The 14,782-nt window shown below is 38.9% G+C and overlaps 1 protein-coding gene across 2 annotated transcripts in view; it reads right to left on the bottom strand.

The window, feature by feature from the left end:
- OSBPL6 (oxysterol binding protein like 6) overlaps nt 1–14,782 on the bottom strand; it is a 203,472-nt gene that overhangs the window by 56,896 nt on the left and 131,794 nt on the right. For both annotated transcript variants that reach the window (XM_023212452.1, XM_023212453.1), the window contains 6 exons: nt 14,615–14,707; nt 10,541–10,663; nt 7,317–7,370; nt 6,177–6,290; nt 5,891–6,061; nt 2,488–2,620 (listed from right to left, as the gene is read on the bottom strand). In XM_023212452.1, the coding sequence (XP_023068220.1) occupies nt 2,488–2,620; nt 5,891–6,061; nt 6,177–6,290; nt 7,317–7,370; nt 10,541–10,663; nt 14,615–14,707 (688 nt within the window). The remainder of the gene's footprint in view (nt 1–2,487; nt 2,621–5,890; nt 6,062–6,176; nt 6,291–7,316; nt 7,371–10,540; nt 10,664–14,614; nt 14,708–14,782) is intronic.

The following is a 14,782-nucleotide window of genomic DNA, read 5'->3' as shown; positions in this document are numbered from 1 at the left end:
ATAAATAAAAATATGTTAAAATTGGTTAGGGAGCAGTGGCGATGGTAAAAAAAAAAAAGGGTCAATGCAAATTATGGCAAATATGAGTAGGCAGATCCATGTTTATATGACGAAGATACTGGCAGGTGGAACAAAACACCCTTTGCTGGTATAGAACCAAAAACCACTGATTATATCTCAAAGCTCACTCTCGTAAGTTAACAGCTATTAGTGCAGAAACCATGAAACTCTGAGTCACACTGTATGTGATCCCTTTTCTGCTCTGATAGCCTTTGCCACATGGGAAGCACACTCAAGTGAACTTCAGCAGTCCTGTGGTTTCATTGTTAGGAGCTTTGGAAGGTGGTTACCTGGAATTTGGGTAGCGTTAAAATCAAGTTCAGAACACTAGGATGGAATACAGAATCAGTTAAACATATTTTCTTTAATTTAGCTCACTAACAATGTTGAAATGAATGACTTTAAAATTTCTTAGAGACATTATATTAACGAAATCAGATTTTCAAAGTGCATTCGATGGTCCAGGAACATCATCATCACCTGGACATCAACTCATTCTGTCTGAATTAACATTTAGAATGAAGAAATGACTTTTAGTTTTCTTTTACATTTTTTGGTGCATTTAGAACAAGAGAATATTCAAAAATCTATATAATAAAATATCACTCTTAAAAAAAAACTGACCTTTAATATGTGAAATTAAACACGGTCAAGAATATTGGGCTGGGTGCAGTGGCTCACGCCTGTAATCCCAGCACTTTAGGAGGCAGAGGCGGGCGGATAACCTGAGGTCAGGAGTTCAAGACCAACCTGGCCAACACGGTGAGACCCTGTCTCCATGAAAATTAGCCAGACATGATGGTGGGTGCCTATAATTCCAGCTACTCGGAAGGCTGAGGCAGAAGACTCTCTTGAACCAGGGAGGCGGAGGTTGCAGTGAGCCAAGATAGCACCATTGCACTCCAGCCTATGCAACAGAGCAAGACTCCGTCTCAAAAAAAAAAAAAAAAAAAATTGAGTTACTTTTCTTATTTTTGTAGTCAGTTACTAAAATTTTCATTTCGAGCTTTCTATCTAGCAAATATTACATTCATACTCTCTAATAATTGTGATTATTCTATATAAATGGTGCTATATAAGCACAGAAATCTGGAATTGGGGCTGAAAACCATCAAAATTATATCCACCTTTTTTCTAACAGAATGAAAACAGAAGTTTGTGAATAGTTCAATTTAAGGCCAAGGACCCAAATTAAGGGTAAGGAGACATCAATTTAGATTTTTCAGTTGTAGTTTCCTTATCTGTCAGTGGTGATAGTAGTATTTAGCTCTCCTACCTGCTTACTGAGATGGTAGATGAGAAAGTTCTATGAAAGCCAGAAATGGTCTGTAAGGAATACTTATTGTGCGTGTCTCATCACCCTGCTACAGCCTTCATATGGACCATGCTACATCATTCTTTGTCACTCTATTATTTACAATAAGAAAGAGAGGAAATCATACTTTCACATAAAGTCTGGGATGTGGGTATCTCAGAAAGCTGTTAAAAATGACAAAAAATGCTGCATACTTTGAGTCGACACGCTAGTAGAATAAGAAAAAATTCTTTTGGTTGGAGCACTAACATAGATTACCAAATTTTAATTTTTTTAAGTGAGAACACAAAAAAGTGATCTAATATCTGCTTTTATTATAATTTTATAAGGAAAAATAATCTGGAAAAAAATAGGCCCAATATCATCTTAGGATCATCTAAAAAAATAAACTAATTGAGACTTATTAAACACTCTCTGCATTGCCCTTGTTTTTCTCAGTTTTGAAGGTCAAATGAAAACTCTCATAGAATGGAAATGGTCTGTACATCAAGTTTGAACCATTGAGCTCTGGCTAATTACAAGGGAGGTAAAGGTAAGAAGAGATGAAGAGGCTCAGAGATGGCAGCATGAGGGAATCAGGTATTGGCTCAGAATATTGAATCACTGATCCATAGTGGAGCACACTAAAAGGTAACTGTGGGTATAAGATGCAGCATTTCACAACTTTGCCATTTATTGCCGAGTTGATATACACCTGCTCCATGCACAAGACAGAGCAGCAGAGAAGGCAGCTGTGGAAGTGACCTAGTGAGGAAGACAGAGCAGTGATTCTGGGGCTGTGGGCAGCATAGGCTCTCCTCGGGGGTTGCTCTTCTGTGTGACTGCCCCAGGTTCCAGAGCTAAAGAAGCCAGAAGGAACTGGTGAAGAGACAAGGAGAGAAGGCTGAAGTGAGGGTGCAGGAGAACTGGCAGGTAAGGAGCCCGAGTCATGGCAGAGAGAAGGAGCTGGTGCATAAAGATAAGAACAAGGAAGAGAAAAAGTAAGAACAAGGAAAGGTCCAGGCGATCAAGACCATCAGGGTCAAAGATGTAGCACTCATAATTCACCTCTTTAGGTTTTGTTCCTTGTTTGGTTTTGGCTTACTCTCAGGCCACACAGGGAAAGAACTAACCTTCCGCACACCTGTCCATCTCTTCCGAGTCCTGTAACCAGGCTGCCACTTTACTCTGGCCAGTCGTGCAGGTTGCAGGGAGGCTATTGCTGCATGGTAAAGGGGACTGCCATGGAAAGCTGTTTGGTTGCATCTACGGCAAACAAAGTATGGTTATGAAACAGTACATTTCAATGATTAAAAAAATACAAGTATCCTCAAGCCATATTAACAAAGAAAGGAAGAAAATGCACACTCAAAACATGGAAGAAGCTTCTTGGCTTAATGTGGTTTGTGCTTAGTGAGGGTGACATTCCTAAACAACAACCTCTCATTAAGTTGCCATCTCCATCATTCAGTGAAGGACAACATTTAAGTGTGTTGTATCTCATAGTCACAAGGACCTGCCAACTCAAATTCCCAGTAATTTTTAATCACTTAGTAATTTGTATTTGCAGTGTCCTTACGGCAGTACTCTCAACTCATGATTTAAGTCTTTCCTTTCCAAAAGGTTTCTGCACCCTTATGACCACTCAAGGTCTCCTTAACCACATGTGATTCCTAAATACATTATCCACCAGTAAGCAACCTTGCAATGCCTTGAATTCATATTAAAAATTATTTATAAAAAGACAGTCTTGGCAAGTTATTATCCATAGCTTTCCATTAAAGTTATTATCTATAGACTTTTCATTAAAAAGATTTTATGTGAAATAAGTGAAAATTGTATTAAGTATAGAGATACTAAGGTGACTGCAGGAAACAGTGAAAAAAGAAGAAACATTTCTTAAAAAACTGAAATAATTTTAAAACTTTATAGTTGACTTTAATATTCAACTACAACTGAATTGTGTCTCTTCTAAATCATTACAAACTGAATGATGCACATTCTTAGCAAACCCAGGCTTATTTATTCCCCACAGGGGGGCACAAACCAATTAACATTCAGGAGTCTCATAATTTGATATGTAGAAGGCAGGCAAAGTGATAAAAAGCTCTTTTTACTCTTTATTGCATTTTGATAAATATAATGGAAATCTTTCACTGAGTAGATCTTAGAGGTATGTCATTAACCAGAGTAATAGATCTGTTTTGAAAACTAGAGCTGAAGAAGTTTCTTATTTCAAGTCAAACAGTGGGGAGGATTTGATTTTAGTCTTCCATTCTCAGATATCACCCAAGTTATTTAATAAATAAGGGACGAAAATAACATATTTTCATCAATAAATTTAATAAATATTTAAATAAATTTAATACATAGGAGATAAAAATAATATATTTTCATCAATACTCTGTGCCAATGATGTAGGCGGAAGCTGGATGAACCAAAGAATAAAAAATTTATATTTTTTTAAAGATCTATTTGGGATACATTTCTCATTTAATGTGGACTAAACCTAGGATTCAGTCTGCCCTCTGGTGAGAACACAGGAGGCCAAAGAAACTCGGCACTATCTTGGGCATCTGTAAGTTCCCAGCCTTCCTGATGCCCTGACCAGATGGTTCGCTCCCTTTCTTATTTCAGAACTGGTTGGTATTAGGGTTAATCCAATACCCTATTCCTAGAAAAAAGATAATTAAACAGTCCTTGGCAAGGCTGCAACCAGAATGGAATAATGTGAGGTTTAAGGCTAGGTGTGTAATCTGGCCTGCAATCCCAGCACTTTGGGAGGCCGAGGTGGGCAGATCACTTGAGGTCAGGAGTTTGAGACCAGCATGGCCAACATGGTGAAACCCTGTCTCTACTAAAAATGAGCTGGGTGTGGTGGTAGGTGCCTGTAATCCCAGCTTACTCAGAAGGCTGAGGCAGGTTAATCAACTGAACTCAGGAGGAGGAGGTTGAGGAGGCTGCAGTGAGCCAAAAGCACACCACTGCACTCCAGCCTGGGTGACAGAGTGAGACTGTGTCTCAAATAAATAAATAAATACAAATAAAAAACAGAAAAAAAAAATAATGTAAGGTTTGAGATAATTTTAATATAGTTAATAGGATCTAATGAAAATTGCCATTAAAATAACAAAAACTGAATATAGTAATTTTCATTTAATCTGATTTGGTTAGTACTGCAGTTACTCTAGGAGGTTTTCCAGTGGTTTGCAAAGGACACTTGGACCTATGTATGACATACATTCCTGTGTAAGCAAATAAAGAAAAGCAGAGTCTTCACTGGAACGTTCTTGAACACAACGTACTGTGGCAGCCAGCTTCCTTACCCTCTCTGCCCTCAATTTCAGGTGCTGAGTGTAAAGCTGGCGCACCCCTGCGCAGTGCAGTGGGGCTAGGTTTCAGGAAACTTAATCATTGAATCAAAGGCAGAAACAGCTGTTTTTATGTCTGTTGACTTAACCTTGATTTTTTTTTTTAACAAACAACATCTCTTGCTTTTCATCAACACAGAAGTGAACTCTTATTTCAGCCCAGAGAACAAGGTCAGCCTCCCATTAGTCTGGCACCTGGTCAAAATAGAAAGGGCACTGATTTTGGAAACAGACATGGACTTGGATCCTGGCTCAGCTGTTTAATGGCTATGTCACTTCTGGACAAATTTTTTCCTGTCTCTAAACTTTGCTTATTTGAAAGATTAGAGAGGAATGAGTGCCAAATGCTTAACACAGTGCCTGATCACTTAAATAGGCTACTACTTATACTGCTGTCACATTCTTGAGCTCACATGCAATTACTTCATGGGGAAATTTCATAGCTTCTCATGCATGTATTATAGGTCAAGACACAAAAGCAAGTTTCATTTTCAAGATTTTGAGATCTTCTTATTACCATCCAGGAAGACATCTGATTTCTGAATGTTGATTAAATAAATGTTAACTTACTTCCTAGTATTCCTACAAAGCTACATAAAGTCAGAAGGTAGTCCATTCATAAAATGGAAAAATAACTGCTAATTCTCTTGGTGATCCACATTTCTGCCTAATTTATACTTGCAATTAACTTTCATGCCAAATGTCACTGCTGTCTTCTGAGTGTTAGTTTACAAACAACCCTCCTCTTTCTGGTTTTCCCAAATGAGACTCAGTTATGCATTTGCATAATTTTCTTTTTATTTTATTTTATTTATTTTTTTTGAGACACAGTCTTGCTCTATTGCCCAGGCTGTTCAGTAGTGGCACAATCGTGGCTCACTGCAACCTCCGCCTCCCAGGTTCAAGCAATTTTTGTGCCTCAGCCTCCTGAGTAGTTGGGATTACAGGTGTGCACCATCACATCTGACTAATTTTTGTGTTTTCAGTAGAGATGGGGTTTTCACCACGTTGCCCAGGCTGGTCTTGAACTCCTGGCCATCAGGTGATCCCCCCGCCTTGGCCTCCCAAAGTGCTGGGATTACAGACGTGAGCCACCGTGCCTGGCCAAAATTTGCATAATTTTCTAAGCAATTTTCAGGCTGGTTTTTATAGAACAAAATCATACCTTTCCATCCACTACAGAAACATTAGCAGCTGGTGAGGATTCAGCTGTGGAAGTTGAAGGAAATATGTGAAAACTAGCATCTCTTGGTGATCTCACAATTTCATTCTGACGATACAACCGATGATGTCGCAGTTTGGATACCCATGCATCAAACCAGTCCTGGGATTTCACCTAAAACAATGAACAAGTGGAGAAAGTAATTGTAAAATCACTCTCCTGTCTGCCACTGGTGTAGCAAATGGTTTCCCCTGATAATGACAGAGAAACTGTTGAAAAGTGATTTCACCTTCAAATGATAGATGTGCTCTTCTGTGTCAAGGTCTATTCTTCGAGCTTTCTTTTTAATTGACATGACTGACAGTCCGACATCTATGCTCCCGTGGACCTTTCCTTTTTGAATCTGAAATCAAAAGACTAGTAAATAGGCTGAAAGGATATATGATTTGATGTTTCTGTACTGGATTTAAGTGAACTCAAGGTAATCTTTAACTTATCTATGGGAAGTGGAATACTACATATAACTCCTTAACAAACAGAAAATAGTTAAGGTTCTATGGATTAGGTTCTAGGATAGTTGATGTTGAAGTGACTTCACACCAATTTTTATAAATAAGACTATTCATCTTATTCCTGTCTTGGCAAAGAATGTAATGCTAATTCTTCATAATTCTAGATTGCACAGCTTATATTCTCCCATCTTTAGTGGTCCTAAAATAACTGCGGTCAATCTTTGACCTATAACACAGAACATCCCTGAGTAATCAGCTGGCAGACAGCTGCTGAGGCAGAACGGGACAGCTGGGACCAGAAAACAGGGAGCAGCCGGCTCTTCCTTCTGGCTGCTCCTCTGATCAAGGACATAGCTGATTCAATGGCAGAGATGGGGACAAAACTGAAACCTGAGACTTCTGTTACTTCCCCTACACCACAATGATGAAGGAAGGAATTTTCCAGTGTTACATGCAAACTACTCCTTTGTATACTAAATAAAAACAATTTGGAATAATTTTTGTGAATTGGGATCTCCAAGATAAAAAGACGTATGACGTAGAAATAAGATTTGTAAGATCGTTTTTAAAAGGACATTGACAAGAACAAAGCAGCACACATAAAGCAGAGTTTATTGGGAGATGCAGGAAAAAAGCCCATTTGGGTTTTCTCTCCAAGTGACAGAAGGTGATTTTACTCATGCGTCACTTTTAAGGTTTAAGCTTCTGTTTTTAATAACACACATCAAAATGTTAAATCTTCATGCACTAGATTGAAACACTTTAGAACATGGAGGTTTGGGAGCTTGTGAAATCTTACAGGCCCAGACATGCACAAAGCTGGTAACTATGGCACAAGGCTTGTACAATTACAGTGTTTAGTCACTTCAAGCAGAATTCAAAATCAATCTTTGAAACATGTCCTGTGTGCTACTTACATCAAGTGGTGCCTTTGAATACTTTAACATTCCATTATCCAGGACAAAAAAACGCTGCAAGAACCAAACACCCCCAGTTACTGTCTGTATTTTGAATTATATAAAACATTCACAAATGTGGGTCTAATGTTGCTTGGCATTTATTAATCAATATGTTTGATCATTTTAATGTATCTGGATTCAGTGCATTTGGCCACAGTCAGTCACATTAAATGGCAAGGAGATAAGAGCTCTAGTTCCATACTGTTAACCATCAAGATTCTTTTATACATAATCCAATGGGGATGGACTCTTTTCACCATGATTTTTCTTAACGGAGAAGGAATGTGAAGACCTGAAGCTACAATCCTCTGAAGGAACCACACTGGGATGTTTTTCAAAGTGAGAAATGATCACAGTGACTATATAAGGAGCTCTATACAGGTCTACAGGGAATTTTTCACCGTGAACGTACTCCTGAATTTTCCCTGGATACCACAGATAATTCCTGAAAATGTTCATGTCCATTACAGAAGCCAATGGACTGAATCTATGAATAATGAATTATCTGGAAAATTTAAGTGGACTTAGCAATATGCTTGCATCTCTACTTAGCAAATGTTTGCATTCTACCATTAATCAAAGAGGTTGAAAATAATTTCTGAACTACATTAAGGGTAAAAAAAAGAGAGGTTTTTGGCAACTTTTGTCTCCTCCAAGATAATCCTAGTCCAGTCTGATTGGATTTGCCCATTTTTGCTCTACAAACACTCAGGAACTCTCAGCTGTTGATTTTTCTTCCATGGGCGATTCACAAGAGAACAAACAGTTTCCAGGGCCCGGTCAAAGAATGGGTCCTGTGCCCTCTAGTTCTACAGATGCAAGGAATCTTTCTGCTCCTGGAAAATTACTCTGCTGGAGAGTTTGTATGTGATTTGGAACCTCTTAGCTGCTGAGACGGCAGGTAGTCAGGACCCGGGATCTACTTCTGTGAGTACAGTGAGTGGCCTTCTATGAGTTCTACACAGAGCATCCCTATGAGTTCTGCATAGGACTCACAGAAGGTCACTGTAACCCCTTTGTTTCAGGTTCTGCAGTACAACAAGTAAGCACTGGAAAAAAGAGTCTCTAGAGTTGAAAAACACTTGATTAAAATCAGTCGCCCTTAACTTGGTCAATCAAATGGGCTGACATCTGAATAAACACATGGTGGTTGCAGAGATCAGGAGAAAAGATAACAGTGCAAAGCAGGCCCTCCTGTTATTTATGTAGCAAAATGTTCAAAGGCACGGTCTAGAAAGTTGCTGCCAAACCACAGCCAGTTTTGCTGAAACATGGACTGAAAGTGCTAAATTAAAGTTAGTAATTCATACAAAATTTGTTTCTTTGACCGCTTTTTCCTGTGTTTCCATGTCTGTCTATCAAAGAATTTCAGCAGAGATCACTTATAGCATATCATAAGGAAAGAAATTAGCAAGGCCATCAATTTGGGGAAACACAAAGAGGTAAGGTCAGAATGAAAGACAACGGTGATCTTAGGAAGGAGGATGGCCAGTTGGTGAAAATCTCAGGAAGAACAACAGTGAGGACAAGTCCTTGGCACTATGATAATACTATGGGTTCAGGAAAGATAGTTTCTGACAAGGAAGAAAGCACTTTCACAGACAGGGGACCGGGGCAACATTTCCCATGTGTTCGTTTTTAAGTCTTTCCCTTAAAACACATGAAATGTTTCCTCAAGGAAGTTAACATACACAACTTCCCTGCATTGAGCCAATGGGCAGCCACCACTGGCCATTTGGGCCAATAAATTTATCTGCCCTGAGATGAAATCCACGTGCAGATGTGCCAAGTATATAGATTTATTCTTCCACTGATTTCAAAGAGGATACTGGGTGGCCCACTAAAGAGTTTAAACTGGCGCGGTGGCTCACGCCTGTAATCCCAGCACTTTGGGAGGCTGAGGCGGGCAGATCATGAGGTCAGGAGTTTGAGACCAGCCTGGTCAATATGGTGAAATCCCACCTCTACTAAAAATACCAAAGAAAAAAAAAATTAGCCAAGCATGGTCGCGTGCGCCTGTAGTCCCAGCTACTCGGGAGGGAGGCTGAGGCAGAAGAATTGCTTGAACCCGAGAGGTGGAGGTTGCAACGAGCTGTGATTGCACCACTGCACTCCAGCCTGGGTGACAGAGTGAGACTCTGTCTCAAAAAGAGAAAAAAAAAGAGTTTAAACTGAAAATATCCGGCAACTTTCTCCTCCTTAGTATGACAGAATCCTTGCTACTTGGGTAATGGTAAAGTGCAGTAAAAAATATTTTCTCCATCATTAAAACTGAAAGATAGGATAAGGATATTGCGAGGAAGGAGAGGAATAAACTGTAGACTTTAAAGAGCAGTAACAAACTTCTGGGATCAGTGATTTTCCAGCTGTAGTTTGTACTGGTAACAATAATTCTAGGAATTTATCCCAAAGAACTAAATAGAAGTCCATGTGTAAGGATATTCATCACATCACAATATAGTAAAAAATGAGGCATATCTTACATATCCAGCAAGAGGGAATTAGTTCAATAGCAGTGGGATATATAATATAGATCCATCCAAAGTGATACACGCACGCATTTGAAATACCTCATATTTCAAAGAGTATTTAATGAGAACTTATCTATACTAATTTAAGTAAAAAAAGTAAATCAGACAACAATATATACAAACTGGATTTTAAATATCACATATTTTTTTCCCTCCATATGTATATTACAGATCTCTGTCTCTGTCAAGTATAATAGACTACAATCCATGTGGTTAAAATAAGGCCTTAAAAGTTAGTTTTATGGCTGGGTGTGGTGGCTCACACCTGTAAACCCAGGACTTTGGGAGGCTGAGGTGGGCAGATCACTTGGGGCCGGGAGTTCAAGACCAGCCTGGCCAATAAGCTAAAACCCTGTCTCTACTAAAAATAAAAAAATTAGCCAGGCATGGAGGCGTGCACCTGTAGTCCCAGCTACTCGGGAGGATGAGGTGGAAGAATCACTTGAACCTGCGAGGCGGAAGCTGCGGTGAGCTGAGATCATGCCACTGCACTCCAGCCTGGGTAACAGAGCAAGACTCTGTCTCAAAAAAAAGGAAAAAAAGCCAGTTTTACGCATAGAGTCATATTCTTAGTTTCCTACCTCATGATAGCAAATAAGATCTTCTTTATTTATGAAGACGATCTGAACCTGAATATGATAAAAATGTTACCTTGTGCCAGCCTTTTAAAGGCCATTTTCTTTTCTTCAGCATAAAGCCCTCATGTTTGTCTGGTTTCTGGACATTGGTTTGGCCTATTTTCAGCCCTTCTATAATTTCCCAGCTGTCAGCTTCCTGAGAGAAAAGAAGAGAAACAAATCACATTTCTCAGTGCCTGATGACACACTTAAAGCAGATTCTTAAGTAGAAGTTGCTTTTGAAGCAGTACTAGGCCCACCAGAAAGAAATATGAACAACATTCTGGAGCAAATTCTAACATCAAACACAGCTATGCACTTTTAACTGAAGCTAAAAAGAGCTTCCCAGGTAGACCTAGAGGTAAGTGGGATCCATCAGAGACTCAGTGGAGCCACCTTGTCTGTTTGGGGTAGGATGGAAATTCGATTGCCTGTACTTAGAATGTTTAAAATGCATTTTTCCAGACAGTGAATCCCTGGGCACAGAGGCACTTTAAAGTTTCAAAATAAGACTATTTTGATGACAAATGTTCAATTAGTGCGCAGACCTGGCTTTCTGTGTAGAAATGGAAAGGCTGCTGTTGTCTCAAGTGGCTCGGAACCTGCTATTAACGGGGAATAACAGCGCTGTGGTCACGGTTGCTCTCGGGAAGGCTTGCGTGCATTCCAAAGCGCACATAAGACACATGCTCACCAAAGACACACCAAAGAACTTCATGCTTTCAAAGATACACATGCCCCTGGGAGCCTCTGGGTTGCATTTCTTAGTACTGAACTGCAATTCAACAAGTTAGCACTGTTTATGAATAATGTTTAGAATAATAGGAGAAACCAGTGGGCTCTTATAAAAAGTCTAATGCCTGTGGCTTTTGATTCACACAGAAAGGTAGATGACCACTATATTCCACAAAATAATCTCCATCTATGTGTAAATATATTTATTAGAGCTCTCTCTCTGTTCTTAGAGAGATATCCACCATATTTAGTGGCACTTCTATTTTCAGTAGCTCCATCCATGGATAGTATCTCTAGAAGAATAATATTTGTATTTCTGGCTAGATTTATTTGGAAGTTGGTGTTCATCTTTGATTGACTGTGTGTGCGTGTGTGGATGATGAAGAATATTCTGTATAACTTGTGAACATGGAAACATTTAATAAGTGCGGAGCTTTGCAAGTTTTCTTCTGACTAAACTCAGATTGTAGTAATGGCTATAAACTACTAATTTCTTTTTAAAAATTTTTATTTTGTATTTCAATGGGTTTTTGGGGAGTGGGTGGTGTTTGGTTGCATGAATAAGTTCTTTAGTGGTGATTTCTGAGATTCTGGTGCATTCATCACCCAAGCAGTGTACACTGTACCCAATGTGTCGTCTTTTATCCCTCGCCACCCCCCACTCTTTCCCCCAGAGTCCCCAAAGTCCAATGTATCATTCTTATGTACGGCTACTAATTTCTATCATAGTGTTTTTTTCTCCTCTGGGAGTTTAACTTCAGAAGGGGAAAGAAAAGAGATAAGATAGAAAGGCAAAAAGTTAAAATGTATTTCTTAAACACGGATGTGACAGCTTTGAGCAAATAATTTTATTCAGTCTGATGCAATATTACTAAGTCCAGTAAAAGAAAAAGAGACCTACTATAGTTCTCACAATTAAATAGGCTGTCAAACTGACAGAGGCAAAAGATAAAACCAGAGCAGACAATGTTCCCCCTATTTCAATTATAAATGCTGTGGATAATGTTACAAATAAAGTGTATAAGAAGGAAACAACTCATCTCAGTACAAAATAGAACCTTCTATGTTCTATTTTCCATCATGTTAAAATTTCTCCCTCTATGGTTAGCAGACTAGGACTATCTTAAGAAAACTAAAATTATTTTCTGAAAATTGAAGCATTTGTTTTTGTAATTTCAGTTGATATTTTTTCTGCTTAAAAGTCTCCAATTTTCCTGGGTTTACTTATAACAGAAACAGAGCTAAAAGCCATAATGTGATCATGTCAGTACTTGACGTGTCAGATATATACATATTATGGGTATTATAAGTTTTAAAAACACTTTTACCCTAATAACAATAAATAAGAACAGACGGTAATGCCATAATTGCCCAAGTTTTTTCATTTGGAAAAAATGGAGACATTTCCTTTCTGAAGGTAAACTGTGTGTGCACACGTGTGCAGATGTATGCTGGTGAGTGTGTGTGGGTACATGAAAATGCTTTAGCAGGTGAATGCATCAAGCTTAGGATTGGAACAAATCCTGATCAGGACAATGTGTACTTCAAAAAAAAAAATTCTCCCACTACTAACCAGTGCCCAGGAAGCCCATCCCTCAAAGGGGCTGAGAGATGGTGAGATGCGATGGTATCTGGGTTAGATATGGCCTTCTGATTTCATGAGGCCCCAAGAGATGTGGTGTCTACTGACACAGAAACACAACCAGGGTTTAGTAGTCCTACAGCAAGATCTAAATGGGCAACAACATGGAGAAGTAATGGGAAGTAGATGCTGTATGTACCCTACCCAGATCCCTTTATATCAAGCCAGTGGACCCAAGCCCCAGCTGCTGTGAGCTGGGCTAACAACCGCCTCCTTCTAGGAAGAATTGCTGTTTGACCAAGTCTTCGTGCCTCGAAAATTATGCCATAATTATTAGTAAGTAAAAACAACACTGATATGCACTTCAACGAGTTGGGGGCTAAGTGAGATAATACATGTTCTAATCCAGTGCCTGGCACAAAGTAGGTGCTCAATAAATTTTAGCTACCTTTTTCCATTGCCCTTTTATTTGTTCTCTATTTCCTTTAGCTAACTATAAGAGAGAATTGCTATTTCAAAGAGATGACTAGTTATATTATATTTACCAGGTATACAGTCTCTATTTGCTATTCAAATGGAAGTCAAGACCACTTTTTATCTCTAAGTTATGTTTTATACTTTAATAACGCTCTGCTTTCTGCGGTTTAGCAGTCTATTCTTGTCTGACAGAATAAACTTTATAGCTTGTAATATCTTTACAGTTTAAAGAGGTTCAAGTGTATATATTCCGTAACAGTTGGGTAGCAAAGTGTTCTTTTCTAAAAGGATTATGTTTAATATGGAAAAGCAAGGTGTAATGATCGGTTTTACATATTTAGAAATTAACCATCTTTGGGTATAAAGTGCTATTTTTATACTGGAATTCAAAGTCTGTATGCATTCTATTTTCAGAATTTCTCAATAAAGGAGGAAGCCCATTGAAAATCTCAGGGAGGGATGGGCAGGAGTAGGATGGTATCTCTTCAACTTTTCCCTATCATTTTTACGTTTTAGACATATGTGAATTTAATGTTTCCCCAGTCTGAGGAAGAGCAGGCTGAAGGGGAGGGGACACTGGCTCCCATGATACAGAAAAGGTCTTATAAATAATCTGCAGTGTTCTCTCATGAGCTCACTGCTAGGAAGACCAGATGTGAGAAGGAGCCTAGAAGCCAGAATATACAACAGCCCCTCCACATAGGTACTGTTCTACCTTGCAGCTCGGGAAGAGCTGACAAGCATTGGTTGTGGAGTTGGACAAATCTAAGTTTGAATTCTTGCTCTGCTATAATCCTTGATAGTTTATTTATTTACTATGGGCAAGTTATGAACTCTCAGTTTCCATATTTGTAAAATGTGATACATACCTACACTGTGTGGAGCTACTTATAAGAACTATATTAAATGGGATAATATATTTAAATACTTCTCATAGTGTCTGGTGATGCAGCACATGGGCAATAATGGTAGCTGTTATTATTTTTATTGCTGGATGTAGCTTTTTAAATTTTCCATTAGCTGGGCATAGAAATATTTTTTTTTACCTCCAACAGGGAAGGCAATAGCTTCTTTTTCCTTCTTCCCTTAAAGAGAATTTTGGACCTTTGTATGTAATCATGCAAATCCTTCTCTGTTCTCTCTTACAAAGGGCAGAGAAACTCTACTCATTGGAAGCAGAAAAAATGCAAAGAGTTGCCTACAACTGGCATCACAGCTATTTTAGGGAAGTCAGGTATAAAAGTTATTCACAGTTCAATTGGCCCCAGAGCAGGCATCACGCCAGCAGAGAAAGCACCGCATTCCATCACTGACCTTGGAGAGGGGGACTGGCTCCGGTTCTAGCAATTGCCGATTTACAGAGGGCTCGGTGCTAGAGGAAGCAGTCCTCTCCAGTATGTGAATACTCTGAAAATAAATGGAAACATAGCCCAGGGTTAGACAACTCACTTTTCATGTGAATGTGCATGGGGATGAAATCAT

The sequence above is a fragment of the Piliocolobus tephrosceles genome, chromosome 11 (genome assembly GCF_002776525.5).
Source record: "Piliocolobus tephrosceles isolate RC106 chromosome 11, ASM277652v3, whole genome shotgun sequence".
Classification (NCBI taxonomy): Eukaryota; Metazoa; Chordata; class Mammalia; order Primates; family Cercopithecidae; genus Piliocolobus; species Piliocolobus tephrosceles.
This window is presented reverse-complemented; position numbering and strand designations above follow the sequence as displayed.